We start from the raw sequence: 16,113 nt of genomic DNA on the forward strand, positions 1-16,113 counted from the left end.
CTTTCAGGGTATTGTGTATGAGACAGCAAGCCACATGGTCAGCCACGCCTATAGAGCCAACGCCAAAGATTTAAGGGCTATAGAGGAGCGCAGTCCTGAGGATGTCCTCGAATCTACCATGGGGATGAACCTTACTGTGAGTCCTTTTCACTCTCCTAACCTTTTCTTTTTCTTTAGGTTTCTTTTTAAACTATTCTTGACTTGCTTCATTCTTCTCCAATCTGTCCTGGGCCAATTTTGAGGCATAGCTCGTGTTAAAGTCAGGGACGAGGAACTCCGAGTTGCCCTGGGCGGCGCTCAAGAAAGTGAACAGGCCACCAAAGTTGCCCTGGTTTCTGCTCAGGAGGGCGAGCGGTCTGCTAAAGCTGCCTTGTCCGCCTCCCAGGATCAGGTCGTGGAGGCGAGCCGTCGCGTGGATCAACTTCAGGGTGAAAATGAAGAACTCAAGAAGAAGTTGATTGAGGCCGAGGCTAAGGCCAAGGAGGAAGCTGCAAAGTCCTTGAATCAAATGGAGGAGATGCTTTACCATTGCTAGGGCTTCAACCAGGACGGGAAATTCTCTTTCATGCAGCCCGAGTTGTGGGATCCGTATCTTGCTCGGTTCAAGATTCGATTTTCATAGGAACCATCAGAAACTGGCAAAGCTTCTGGAGCTGCCGAGGGGGATGACAAGGAGGTGACTTCTTTAGAGTGATCTGGCGGAGCTTAGTGATTTTATTTTTCACCCTTTTTATTATTATTATTTTTTAAACTTTTGTAACAGTCCCTTGGGACCTAAACAATTGCCTTCGGGCTTAGGTTGAGGTTTTTTCTCCTCGAGATGACAATATACTTTTGAATATACATCTAACTTGTGATCTATTTGTGTTTCCCTTAGTCTATTATTTTCTCACATTTATGAATCCTTAAATTCTTGTACATTCGAAATCTTAGGGGTTGACTTTTAGATCGAGATAAATTTTATCGATATCTTAGTTGTATCCAAGATTTTGCTTGCTTGTACCTGTTTAGAATCAGGCCTCAGACCTGGTTATGTCTAGGGTTTTTAATAGGCTTAATAGCTTTATACTTGTTAGGAATCCGGCCTCGGACTTGGTTATATCCAGGGGTTTTTAGAGATTTCTCAAACTTAGTTCGCGTTAGGTTTATTGAAAATTTGAGCTTTTGCTTTTTTTTTTTTAAAGCCGTTGAATAATCAATTTCTCCAAACTCTAAGTTTTTAATCCTTATCCGAATAAACTGAGCTTTCTAAAAAACTCTCCTCGGTTATGTGCCCCCCAAGGAACCAGAACGTATAAACGTTCTTGGTTGCTTTTACAATGTGAGCTCGAAATAAAAAAAAAAAGAAATGGTTATTTAATAATCCAGCTGTTATTGAATTGAAATGAATTTTATAAATAAGCCTTACATAAATGGTAATACTATTGGTAATACTTTTTTAAATGTAGGGCATTCTAGGTCCGTGGGACTATTTCCCCACTTAGCCGGGCTAGCTTGAAAGTTTCTTTGTGCAGGACCTCTATGATCTGATACGGTCCTTCCCAATTCGGGCCTAACACAACATCCTTAGGATCTTTATTTTCCAAAAAGACCCTTTGGAGAACCAAATCGCCTAATCTGAGTTTGCGTTCCTTAACCTTTGAATTGAAATAATGAGTGATCTTTTATTGATAATGGGCGAGTTGTAATTGCGATGCCTCTCATTTTTCTTCGATCAGATCGAGGGATGCACTAAGTAGCTCGTTGTTATGATCTTGATCAAATATCCTTTGTTTGTGAGTCGTTATCATTGCCTTAATTGGAAGCATAGCCTTACTTCCAAAGGTTAGGGAAAAGGGGGTATGTCCCGTGGAGGTTCTATGCAAGGTCTGGTAGGCCCAGAGTACTTGTGGGAGCTGCTCGGGGCCATAATCCCTTGGCTTCATCTAATCTTTTCTTCAGGCTTGCCTTCAGGGTCTTATTTACAGCCTCAACTTGCCCATTGACTTGTGGGTATGCCACCGACAAGAAACTCTTGGTTATGCCATATTTTTCACAAAAGTCTGTGAAGAGATCACTAACGAACTGCGCTCTGTTGTTTGACACGATCTTTTCAGGGAGTCCAAATCGACATATGATATTCTTCACAACAAAATCCAGGACTCTCTTCGAGCTGATGGTTGCCAAAGGTTCAGCCTCTACCCTCTTCGTGAAATAATTGATCGCCACTACTGCATAACGAACCCCTCATTTTCCCATTGGAAGGGAACCTGTCAAGTCAATTCCCCACTGCAAATGGCCAAGGGGATGAAATCATGGTTAACTCGACTGGAGCAGCTCGGGCAACTATGGCGAAACGCTGGCATTTGTCGCACTTTTGCACATACGAGATCGAGTCCTTTGTTAAAGTGGGCCAAAAATAGCCCTGTCTCAATACCTTTAGAGCTAGGTTTTTCCCCCTAGCATGATCTCCGCAGAAGCCTTCGTGTATTTCTTGTAAAATAGTTTTTGCTTCCTCAGGTAGAACACATCGCAGGATGGGCAACGAATGCCCTCACCGATATAGGATTCCCTCAACAATTACATACTGCAGAGCTTGATAAAGCAACTTTCTCACATCTTTCATGTCATCAGGTAACTTCCTGGTCGTGAGGTACTCCATTATAGGAGTCATCCAGATCGATTTTATGTCAATCATTCCGACCTCCACCATTTCTCCCATTATACTCGGGATTTCCAAGAACTCCACCGGAACTACATTCAATGTATCATCCTCTTTGGTGGTAGCGAGTCAAGCCAGAGCATCAGTGTTGAAATTCTGGTCGTGGGGTACCTGCTCAACGGAGCTAAACTCTAACTCAGACAACTCACCCTTTACCTTAGCCAGGTAGGTCGCCATCTTGATGCCTTGAGCTTGGTATTCCCCCAATATTTGATTTACCATGAGTTGGGAATCACTATAACATTGGATGGCTTTCGCCTTCAGCTTTTTCGCCACCTTTAGCACAGCCAATAAGGCCTCATACTCCGATTCGTTGTTGGATGCTTCAAACCCGAACTTGAGAGTTTTATAGAACCGATGTCCTTTAGGTGAGATTAAGATTATCCCAGCTCCCAATTCGTTATCATTTGATGATCCATCAATGAAGATTTTCCGTAAGTCCTGCTCTGGCTCCCTTATCAGCTTGTCCTGAAAACCAGTGCACTCATCCACAAAGTCAGCAAGGGCTTGGCTCTTGATTGCTGTTCATGGCATGTATAATATCTCGAACTGGCTAAGTTCAATGGCCCATTTTAATAGACGTCCTGACGTTTCAGGCTTTTGCAACACCTGCCTTAAAGGTTGTTCGGTTAAGACGTGAATAGAATGGGACTGGAAGTATGGTCTGAGCTTCCTTGAAGCCAAAATGAGACAAAATGCAAGCTTCTCTATCAGTGGGTACCGTGATTCACCCTTGAGAAGCCTCTTGCTTACGTAATATACGGGTTTCTGCACCCGGTTTTCTTCTCGAACTAATACGGCAATGACTGCATTTTCTGTCACAGCCAGTTAAAGAAACAAACACTATCCAGATATCAGTTTTGATAGTATGGGAGGTTCAGCTAAATGCTTTTTCAGATCGTGAAATGCCTGTTCGTATTCTTCGGTACATTCAAATTTCTTGTTTCCCTTGAGCAAGTTATAGAATGGTAAACACTTGTTGGTGGATTTTGAAACGAAACAGTTTAGAGCTGCCGCCTTTCCAGTTAGACTTTGTACTTCCTTACGCGACCTGGGCGAAGACATTTCTAGTAATGACCTGATTTTTTCTGGATTCACCTCTATCCCCCTTGTGTTGACTATAAACCCCAAAAACTTTCCTGACGCAACTCCGAAAGTGCACTTCTGGGGATTCAACTTCATATCGTACTTTCTTAATATACCAAAACATTCTTCCAAATCGGATACATAGTTATTGGAAATCTTTGATTTGACGAGCATATCATCGACATACACCTCCATGTTTTTCCCGATTTGGTTGATGAACATCTTGTTAACCAACCGTTGGTACGTAGCCCCGGCGTTTTTCAGCCCGAATGGCATAACTCTGTAGCAATATATGTTATGCTCGGTCATGAAACTGGTATGTGCTTGGTCTGCAGGGTTCATCACGATCTGGTTATATCCAGAATACGCGTCCTTGAAAGACATGAGCTCATGACCGGCCATGGCATCAACCAACTGATCAATTCTTGTTAGTGGGAAACAATCCTTGAGACAAGCCTTGTTGAGGTCGGAGAAATTGATACAAGTTCTTTATAATGACCCGACTAACTTATAGACCTCGGACCATTAAAACTACTAAGCATAACTACTATTTTGGAATACATACATAAAATAATAGAACTTTATTATAAAAAATCCAAAATACAGGATCTCATTGTTATTACATAAAAACATTAAGAAAACTTAAATCTTTACTTTAATCGTTCAAATACTAAGTGCGGAAAAACATAAATACATAATTAAAAAGACTTGAAACAAAACATCATCCTCGATCTTTCTCATCAGTCCATTCATTTAGTTCTCGCCCAATACACATGCCAAAGCTGCCACGAATCCGTCCCGCCTTCCAAGCTCATTTTCCTGCACCATCTAAAATAAAAAGGAATGAGCCTAATGCCTAGTAAGGAAAAACTACTGAAGCATATCACAAATCATAAGACATAAAAACATAAATCATAAAACGTACAACGTAAAAACGTAAAAACGTAAATCATAAAACATAAGACTACAAATTAATGGTCGTTAACTCATTACCGTAGTATGTGATAGAAACCATCTAGGTCCTCTTGCTACTATTTAGATGTAGGTTCAAACACAAATATAGTATATGATAAACCATCTAGGTCCTCTTGCTACTATTTAGAGGTAGGTTTAAACATAACTATAGTCTACGATAATGATAAAAATCTTGGGATTTGCTTATTTGCTATCTAAGCAACCATATTTCCCAAGCGACTACAACATAAAACATATACATACACATAACATATAAACATAATCACAACACATAAAATCTAACCTATTTTCCTTACCAAAAACTGGGATATTGGAGACAAGAGCAAGATTAGAAACTCCTAAAACCAAACAGTAAAAATCATAAGTTTCCTAAAGAAAAGAGGATGAAGAGAAGATCTAAACCATCAAGATAAGAACTTACCGAAAACCTTAAGTTTCAAGAAAATAAAACACCTAACCAAAAGCCATTATAACAAGTTAGGATTTGGAAGAAAATGAAAAGAATAAGAGGAACTATAATGAACTAAACTTGAGGATTGAGAGTACCTTAGACAGCTTAGAACTTCGATCTACACCTCAATACCAAAATAACACTCTGTCTTACTTCCCAAGTGTTTAGAAAAGCTTGGATTTGAAAGCTTTTAACCCCAAAACCCTAGTGTTTCTTTCTAGAATGAACTTAGCAGCTTGGAGGCTCTGAAAAATGCTTGAATGATGATGTAAATAGCTGAGTGAAGGGTCTTATTTATAGAGTTCAATGAGTGAAACTAACTCATTTTAAAATAAATAAATAAATGAATAAAAATTGAATTTTCTGCTCAACCGATGCTCAGAACTCGGTCAAAAACGTTCAAGAGCAAGTCCAAGTTGTTGAGGGCTGTTTCTAGCTCGGATTCCATGGATTTTAAAAAATGCATAAGGGAGCCGATATATCGCCCCCTATAGGCGATATATCGCATGCCCCATAATCCCAAGCCTCTGTGGTTTTGTTCGTCCAAAGTCAACGTGTTTTCTGTATCAATCATAGGCGATATATCGGCATACACTGATATATCAAACATGTTTTTGCACACTTTCAACAACTTGAATTTGTTTAAACCACTTTCACTGAGTAAAACATGATCCTAACAGCTGAGGGAATGTTCTAGACTTCCTAGGTTTATCATAGATTAATTTATTCATCTAAAATCCTTGATAAACATACATATGACAAGTGTCACGCTCTTAATTATTCTATCTAAACCTTAGGTTATAATAAATATCATTTCTAGGACCAGCTATATTAATCAAACCTTATGTTAAAATTAATATTTCTAAACTATAGGCTAAACTGATAAAATTCATAACTATCTCTATGAGTTTCCAACTAAATCTGGCTTGAACCAATAACCACGAAAACTAAAATACTACAGAACAAGCTACTACTATCTAGCTAAGTGAAATTCTGAGACGCTACATTCTCCATTTCCGGTTTGGCTTCGGGACCAGCATGTGGTTAGCAACCCAGATTGGGTATTTTACTTCCCTGATAAACCCGCATTTTAGTAGGCGAGCTACTTTTTATTCTAATGCTTTATATCATACTGTCCCTAAAAGCCTCCATTTTTGGGATTTTGCAGGCACACTCTTGTCCAAGTTTAAAGTATACATTATTATACTCAGACTGATTCCCACCATGTCCTCGTGCGACCAGGCGAAAACATCCAGGTTTTTTCATAGAAACTCGACCAGCTCCTTCTTCCTTTCAACTTCAAGATTTTTCCTAAATTTCACAACTCTTGAAGGTTCTTTCGAGTCGATGTTTATTTCCTCGAGCTCTTCTATTGGTTTAAGCTCAGACCTATCTTCGCCTACCCGCTAATCAATGTCGTCCCGTTGGGAGACCTCGCCATCTTCTTCTCGAGGTTCTTCCGTCCCATAGGTGACTTCCATTACTTGGGACTCCTCACCTCCCTCACTTATGACCATCGCCTATTGCCCGGGTTGTGATTTTTCCTTCATAGAAATACTATAGCATGCTGGTCTCTTCTTACTGTGCATATCCCCGAGGTTAAGGGGAATTTCATTGCCAAGTGTTGGATCGAAGTGATAGCTTCAAATTCCATCAGTGCAGGTCGGCCCAAAATCGCGTTATATGCGGCCAAACAATCAATTACCATGAACTCGAGTATTTTAGAGACAGTTCGTGACTCTTCTCCCAATGTCACCACTAGTCCCATTGTCCCTATGACCATCATTCCTTCACCTAAAAACTCGTACAGAGTCATTGAGGTCGCCTTCAAATCGGTTACGGATAATCCCATCTTTTCTAGGGTGGACCTGCAAAGTAAATTTATGAAACTTCCATTATCCACCGGTATTATGCGTACCCTTCAGTTAGCTAGCTGCACGGTTATCACCAGCGGGTCATTGTGTGGGAATTGAACGTGGCTAGCATCCTCTTCTATGAAAATGATTGGTTGTTTTTCCATCCGCTGTTGTTTCGATAACCGTTGCTCCGGGATAAAATATGTACCATTATGAGTTGTCAACTCAGTAATATACCTCTTTTAGGCCCCGCTGCTCGTGCTTGCCAAGTGAAGTCCTCTGGTAGTGCTTATATCTCCTCATACTATCGGGGGAGGGTTGACCTGATTCTTCTTAGCTCCAAGTTGACCTGTCGGAGCTTCTAGAACTGACTGAGGATTTTGTCCGACAGGTTGATTGAGAACTACTCGATTTCGGGCATACTGGGCTAATGGTCCAGCTCGAATGAGAGTCTCAATTTCATCCTTCAGCTATCGGTAATCATCAGTGTTGTGACCGATATCATTGTGGAATCAACAAAACTTTGAAGGATTTCTCTTCGTCCTCTGATGCCTTAAAGGTTCTGGCTTCTTCCACGGGAGGTGATTAGAATTAGCGAAGAAGATATGTTCTCGAGTGTCTGTTAAGTCGGTGTAGGTGGCATAAATGGGCTTGAATTTCTCCATAGACTTGTTCTTCTTCATCCCATTCTGGTCGCCCTCACCATTCCCATTCCTTTTGTTATTTCCCGCTTGGTTATTATGGGTAACAGGTTGAGCCGTAGCTGCAACATCCGTCACCACTCTAATGGATTGGTTATGGGCCTGGCTGGTTCCTACGACAATAGCTCGTGCCTCTTCTAGGTTTATCCACTCCTGAGCTCGGGCAAGAAAATCATCTACGCTTTTAACTCCTTTTTCGTTAGAGTTCTTGCCATAGGTCGCCTCCCACCAGGATTCCTATTCTCATTTCCATGAGCTTGGAGCTATCATCAGTGTCCTTAGCCCGCGCTGTAACATTGACGAATCTGCTCAGGTATGTTTTTAGTGTTTCACCAGGTTGCTGCTTTACATTGGCCAATGCATCGACTTCAACACGAGCTTCCTGTGAAGCTTGGAATGCTCTTTTAAACTCAGAAGAAAGTTTCTTCCACGAGCTTATCGAATGCTTATTGTATTGTTTAAACCACTGTCTGGAGGTCCGACCAGAGTTGCAGGGAACATGATATATCTTAGATTGAGCCCAACATTGTGGGCCATCATCATTGTGTTAAACATCCCGAGGTGATCAGATGGATCTGTGCCATCAAATGTCGGCATGTTCGACATCCTAAAGCCAATAGGATATGTAGTCACTGCAATGTTTGGAGCAAAAGGTTCGAGCTCCTCATCTGAGTCGCAATCGTCCTTTCCCTTTCCAGATAAGAGTCTTTTCATTTGTTCTTCCATCAAAGCCAGTCTCTCAAGGGTTTGGTCCTTGGTCCCTAGGTTAGCTGTGGCTGCTCAACAGCTCCCATCCTATTACACACATTTGATGGGTTGTTGTCCCTCCAAGTTCGAGCTTGGTTAGGGGGGACATTCCTGTTGGGGTTTTATGCCCTAATTAAAACTCAAATTCTTTGTAATCTCATTTTATTATCAATAAAAGAATAGAAATCATTTTTTGACTTGGTCAATCACTTTGCTCACATGTTTTATTTTCATGATTATTTATTTAATATAAACTTCTATTAAATCCCGAGCATATAGCTAATCTTATTTATAGTGACGTAATCACAGTGGAATATAAATATGATTATATGTTCAAAAATAAGTTAGTCCTAAGATTAGTCAGTGCACCGGATTTACACTGACTTGCCAATCTACGATATGATCTACTTACACATTACAGTGTTATGTTCTTTCCAGAACATTAGCAAAGTAGATAAGATCGGATGTATTTGTTACATCGGACAGGACCGATATTGACAGTTGATAAGATAAGTAAACATACCGCTATTATCTATTCTAGTCATATCATATAGTTGACCATAGGTCAATTCAATCTCAATTCTGAGTGGTTAGTATTCTAACTGATTGTATTATTTGAGTTCTTTGACTTGTTCGTTACCAGCTTACCCTACGGACTAGCCCATACTTACATCTTGGGAACTTGGTAGTATAATTGAGTGGGAGTGTTAATCATAGATATGAACATCTATAGCTTCTGATGAAGAAGTGAAACGATGGTTTCCTTTTAGTTTGGTTCAAGGTGTTAAATGATAGAGATCTCATTTCAGTAATTAAATTAGTTTACTGAAATATCATTTACAAGGAACTAAGTGTTTTAAGGATAAAATACAATGAGGGGTAAAACGGTATTTTAGTCCTATCTCATTGTAGACCGTCTATAGAGGATTGAGTGACAATTATGATTGTAACAATGGATAATTAATAGCGTATCTATATTTGTTATAAAGCGTTCTATGAATTCAAGAGTGCAATTCCAAGTCTATAGTGGAGTCACGAGGAATTAATAAGTTAGTAAATTTATTTGTTAGATTTATGATAACTTATTGGAGCTTGATTTCATAGGCCCATGGTCCCCATTGTACCTTGGATAAAATCATCTAGATAGTCTCAATTAATTGATTTAATCATCAATTAGAATTATCAAAGTTGACCAGGTCAATTTTGGATAGTTTCACAGAGTTGTGTAATTTTGAGAAGAAAAGAGAAATTATGGCAGATTTATTAATTAAGATAAATTGGTATCTAAATTAATAAATAAATTTAAATCAAGGTTCAAATTATAAATAATTAATTTGATAAAGGATTTAAATAATTATTTAATTAATTAAATCAATAGAAAATAATACAGGCCTTGATTTTAAGTCCAATGGGCTTATAATCAAATGGGAAATTTCACGGGCCTATAGCCCATGATAATTTCGACCTAGGGCTTCAAAATGGCTGTTATTTTATTGATTTTTTAATTAAATTAAATGGCCTAATTGAGTCTATAAAAGGAGTGCTTATAGAGAAGTCAAAACAAGGGTTTTTGATAAGTCAAATTTTCTGATAGTTTTATATTCTCTCTAAACACAAGTCCTTTTCTAAGCCACTTTCTTATTTTCTCTTCTTCTCTCTATATCTATCTCATGTGTTGAGAATTGCCCACACTAGTCTAGGTGGTTCTAAGGATACATTGGAAGATCGTGAAGAAAATAGAAGATCGGTTCAGTTTCTTGATAATACTCTGCGACAGAGAGGATACAAGAGTTAGAGAAATTGAAGGAATGACTCTTAATTCCGCTGCGTATACTGTAAGTATTCTATTTTTGTTTCTCTTTGAATTCAATTTTAGAAACATGTTTTAGGCTATCTCGTATTAATTTGTTTAATATTAGATATACATGAAAATAAATAAAGATCCTGTATAAGTTTTTTCCGACAATTCCCATTGTCGCATACAATGGACGGACCTCCCTTATGCCAAGTATAACTTACATCCTCATTTCGAGCTGGATACCTTCTTTGTGAGTTCTAATGATTGCACAGGTCGGGCTGTGGATCATATCGAGGACTTTGTGTTGAGCTCAAGTGATTTCTCAGGTCACACCCGGACCTGCCTTCACGCTGGCTCTCCGTCCAGTAACTTCCATTTGTAAAACTTATGGCTTGCGGTTGAGATCGAGGACCTAGATTCTCAGCACACGTCCGTGGGGTGTAAGTATTTACAGATGGGGGAGGATATTCTCCTATTGTTCCCACGAGTTGAAGCATTTCGTTGTGGGCGAGGTGGTGTTGGATGTCTTACCGGTGACGGAGGATGCCTTATTGGCGAGGCTATATTTGTTTCATCGCGACAAATTAAATTAACCTGCCTCGGCTCCACTCCAATGTCCCTAGTTCTCCATGCCTAGGGTTTTGATCGTGGCACAAGATAATTCGCTGGAGCACTTAGCCTTCGTGAGCTCGTCCCAGCCCCTCCCCACGGGTTGTTGTGGGCATTTCTAGGAATCTGTGAAGAAGGCACAGAGCTGGGGGTCGCGGTCCTGACTGATTGACTGACATACTGATGATGACCAGTGGGCTGATCACTCTGGTGGCTTCGCTCTGAAGGCACATAACTCAGAGTGGTGGTTCTGACCTTACGATTGAGTTTAGACCGGTTATTCCTGTGGGACTTATGAGACCCACTTTGCCTCTTTTCAACATTAACGTCGGTTGCAAGATGGGGTAATCGAGCCAAGACCTCTTCGATATGCCTGTTTTCCCTAGCGATATGGCTCCTTAACTGGGCATTTTCCATCTCGACGGCAGTCAAGTATCCTGGATTAGGATTTGGTGGGAGTGACACTGAACTCTCAGCGTCGTCCTGACCCATCGGTTGTTTCCCAGGACGTTGTTCAACATCCGGGCCCCTTTCAGTGGGAACAGCGGCATGATGGGCCTCCTGCCCACCAGGCTGTGTAATCTCATTATTGTGCATCGATCGAGTGAGCACCATAATGAGTGTCGACTGAAACTTGTGAAGCACTAATTTCCTCTCAATGAAAGCACCGAACTGTTGACTTGATTTTTCGCCAACAGTATATTAAGAAATCAAACAGGTAAATTAGTGCAAAATTATAAACTGTAATGAAATAATAAACACCCTCGTGAACACAAACAACTTTTACGTAGTTCAGTGGTTAAAATCCACGAGTCAATATTATTACTTTTCTCTCTTAATTTCTGCAGAGTTTTAGTAATACAAAAAATGGTCGTCCCATTCCCTGTCCATTATCCCTAGTATTTATAAGGGAATTTTATGGACATGTTTGGGTAACTGCGTGAATAAATAATGTATATATTTAATACAGATTATTTCCATTTACATTGTGATATGATTTGGTAATAGAATAGAATATACTCCTGCTATCTCGGATAATAAATGATATATATACGATACAGTCTAGGCATTAATGAGCGTATAAGGAGCCTCCGACTCTCTTAGGATCCTTCATTATGCGTTTGGTCCAGGTTTTCACAAGTTGAATATCTCACCCGAGCTCGTGTTCAGAGTCTATCTGAACCCCAGCTCATAGTAAACTCAGAGTGCCCAAAATTGGATCAGGTCATTATAAGTCTCGAACTCAATTATGATCCTGAGAAGCGGTCTGATAATAACCTGTGTATCGTGCTGTCAGGCCCCCAAACTTAAGTTGTTCACATCACTGTTAGCTAGATATTCTACTTGACTATTTTTCCACATATTCATCTACCTGCCGTATCCGAGCTGAATAATCAAACTCGTCCTAATTTGAAGGTACAACATTTACTATTTAAAAATAATTAAATCAATTTTTTTACTAGAAAATAGTTATGTTAAATAAAATTATTATTTTAAAATATTAATATTGTATTATTTCAATTATCTATCAGATAAAACATATGATAAATTATTCATTCTAGACTTAAACAAAACGAGTACCTAGCCTTTCAAGAATAATAGAAAGAATTTACTTCTATGTTGAATTAATATTAACATTAAAAATAAAATAAAAAAAAGATGTCTCTCTCTCTTTACAAAGAATTCCCGTTTTTATTTATTCAGACAAGCAATCCAAGTCTATAATACTATGTTTGGTAGATAGGAGAAAATGGCGAATGGAGAGGTATTTGGTAAAGAGGAGAAAATGGGAATGGAGAGGTTGGAGAGAGAGTAGTAAAGGGAAAGGTAGAATCTAAGAGAGAGAAGAAGGGAGATGAGACGTGGAGGGAGGAGATCTCCCTCCAAATTAGTGAAAAGGTAGTTATCTATTTGATATTTTGAATTTTTTTTTTGTAAAACATCGTTTTGATATTATGTGTTTATAATAATATTCATTTAGTATTTTGTATTTTGAAATCATACATGTTTGCTACTCTAAATATAAATTTAATTAATAAAATTTTACCAATTTAATTAAATTGCTCTCAATTATATAAATTCAAATTTAATTACACAATTCATATAACTCATGTCAGATTGATTATTGACAAAATTTTATTTATTAATTCTGAGTCTAGGGTATCAAATATGTATGATTTTAAAATACATAGTACTATATAAGCATTATTGAAAAATGAGAGTACCAAAACAATACTTTGCAAAAATACAAAGTACCAAATGAGTATATTCTCTTATTAAATTTGATTATTTTTTTTTGGGTAGGATTAAAAAAGACAAACAAAATATGTTAAATATCATAATTATCCTTTTAAAAAAATAACAAATAATTATACTACAAAATATAATATAATAGTTTAAATAATTAATCTACTACTCTAATACCAAAACATAAGAGATACAAAACATAACATCCTTCCTACCAATACACAACAATTTGTCCAAATTATTTCCCGCCATCTTCAATTTTCCGAAAAAATATGAAAAGCCAAATCTGCCACGCTGGCGATCTGTGCCTTCCACTGTCAACCAATAGAAATGCTCTCCCTTACTCGTAGCTGTATTCACTTCGTCTGTATAAATATCAAACCGTCTTCGATAACTTCCTGCACAATTCAAATTCTCTATTCGCTTCTTCTTCTCAAAAATCTCAACTAAGAATATCAGAATTCCGTAGCCCTAATTTTCGTATCAATTTCGATGGATTCCACCGCCGCAGCAACCAAGAAGGGAGGCAGAGGAAAGCCTAAGGCTACCAAATCGGTTTCCAGGTCTTCGAAGGCCGGTCTCCAATTCCCTGTCGGCCGAATCGCTCGATTTCTCAAGAAAGGCCGTTACGCTCAGAGAGTCGGCTCTGGATCACCGGTTTATCTCTCCGCCGTTCTCGAATACCTTGCCGCTGAGGTTTGTTTTCATCTCCATTCCTGTTTATTAATTTTTCTTATGCTTTCTTGAATGTCATTTTCCAAGAAATTCATTGTCAAAAGTTGTGTTTGGCGTTTTGTTGCAGCTATTGGAGTTGGCCGGAAACGCTGCTAGGGACAACAAGAAGAACAGAATTGTCCCGAGGCACATTCAATTGGCTGTGAGGAACGATGAAGAGTTGAGCAAGCTTCTGGGAGCGGTGACGATCGCGAATGGAGGTGTTCTCCCTAACATTCACCAGACTTTGTTGCCGAAGAAAGTTGGAAAAGGGAAAGGCGAAATTGGATCTGCATCTCAAGAGTTTTAGTTTTCGTGATTATTAATTCTACAGTACAGAACGAAAAAAATCTGAGTTGTTTGGATCTAACTTTTCTTGATGTGTTTTGATTAGTGCATCGACAGTGTTGTAATGAACTAGTATGTTTAGATTTGTAAAGGCTCCTCCTTCTGTGGATTGCTTCTTGCTTCTTTCTTTGTTCCACCATTACTGGTCTTTTAATCAAAATCATTGAAAAACGATTTAAATTAATCTTTTGAGACTATTTTGTGTTCTGTACCTTGATGAATTAAAAAAAAATTAACATTCAGATGATGATAATATGCATCTGATTATCTCAACGTGATGTTTCTATTGTTTATCTCTCATCTCAATGTAATTTATAATGCTTAAATTATTCTATCTTTGTATTTATACTCTTATAAAGCTAGTCTAATAATATATAAATACTAACACGATTAAATACGAAACCCTCAATGAAGAAATAAATTAAAATACGTTTGGAGTAGTATGTAATAACGAAATATGTTCACAATGACAAAAAATCAGTTCGAGAAGTTGAATATGTGAAAACTGACTTTAAAAATTATGGGTTGAAAAGTAATTTATTTTTTTAAGAAATGGATTGAAAGTTTTTAATTAGGTTGTTTACCATTGTTTAATAGTTTTTATCATAATTATTAACAGAAATAAATTTAGGATTCAGCTGCAAGTTAAACATGTGGAGGTAGATCCAATGTGTCCAATGTCGAAATTATACATAATCTATCTTACATGTTGGTTTTTTGTTGCTTTGCTCGGTCTTGCTGGAATCGTTCAGCAGTAGATGCTTTGAGCAGTGGGGAGAGTGAATTTACCACGTTGGTTTAATGCTGTGGTAGAATCAGATTGCCTTGATGCTGACAGGTAGTTCATAGCTCGGTCCATATGATATCTGATTTTGGCATGTTGGTGCAGGACTGCCGCATGCTCATGTCTAGTTTGAATAATGTTTCTCTGTCTGTTATTTGTTAAACGGTCTGACAATAGAGCAGCTCATTGTCTTGCAAGAGGCTCTGTTTTTAGTTCAGGCCGTAGTATTGGGGTGAGCAATGCTCCCTCAGATTTCTTATCTATTGTATTGGAAGATTCATCAGTTTAATGAAGTTAACCATTTACTCAAAAAATAAATAAATAATAATAATCACATTTACTAACAGTGTAAGAGCCAAAATGCTGATGATGAAAGAAGAGGGATAGGTTGGAAGATGAAATCGAACAAAAATTCTAATCTTATACTTTGTTGTACGATATGAAATTGTCTCAATGAGATTTAAAATTATTAACAATAATTTGCTTATCCTTTCTATATAAAGCCATTTTTTAAAGTTTTGTATTACAAAGTGCCTATATGTTTAGACTGTAAACAATACGATTTGAAAAAAGAAAATTTATAGTAAATATAGTTTTTGTAGAAAAATATGGGAATAAAAAAATGAGGATGTGTGCCTTAATTAAAAAAAATATTAATCTTCATAAATTGTGGAAGAGAAAAGTTAAATCAATTTCTATATTTTTTTATATATAATTTTTTATTGAAAGTATACAATTTTTTTTTAAATATTGATGATTTTAAAAAAAAAATGAAAATATTGATGATTTAGGTGTAAAAAATAAAATTTTAATAATAAAAAATAAATAAAGGCAAAGTTAGTTATTTATTTTTATGTATTCTTTTGGAACATTTTTAGATTAATTCTTAGATAATTTTTTTAATGTTATTTTTTAATATAAAATCACCTATTTTTTTTATTTTACATAATAGTTTTTACAATGTATTATACATCATCTATTTTTAAAAAAAAAAATATTGTATATGTATCATATATGAAAAATATTTTGTTTGAAACAATATATTTAATATTAAAAATAATTATATATTTATCTTATGAGGTCTCAATTTTTTTTA

At 37.4% G+C, this 16,113-nt stretch overlaps 1 protein-coding gene across 1 annotated transcript; it reads left to right on the plus strand.

Moving 5' to 3' along the window:
* Positions 1-13,561: 13,561 nt before the first annotated feature.
* Positions 13,562-14,506, plus strand: LOC133792617 (histone H2AX-like). The gene is made up of 2 exons (XM_062230524.1): positions 13,562-13,867; positions 13,974-14,506. Exons 1-2 carry the CDS (start codon positions 13,664-13,666, stop codon positions 14,193-14,195), a joined length of 426 nt encoding a protein of 141 aa, XP_062086508.1. The 5' UTR covers positions 13,562-13,663; the 3' UTR covers positions 14,196-14,506.
* The last annotated feature ends 1,607 nt before the right edge of the window (positions 14,507-16,113 follow it).

Source organism: Humulus lupulus, chromosome 1, assembly GCF_963169125.1.
Source record: "Humulus lupulus chromosome 1, drHumLupu1.1, whole genome shotgun sequence".
Lineage (NCBI taxonomy): Eukaryota > Viridiplantae > Streptophyta > Magnoliopsida > Rosales > Cannabaceae > Humulus > Humulus lupulus.

What these genes read in the sequence shown, in the direction of transcription:
- LOC133792617 (XM_062230524.1), top strand. Translation starts at nt 13,664, where the DNA reads ATGGATTCCACCGCCGCAGCAACCAAGAAGGGAGGCAGAGGAAAGCCT. An exon ending in TCGAATACCTTGCCGCTGAG is followed by an intron (nt 13,868 to 13,973) that starts GTTTGTTTTCAT and finishes GTTTTGTTGCAG; the next exon opens with CTATTGGAGTTGGCCGGAAA.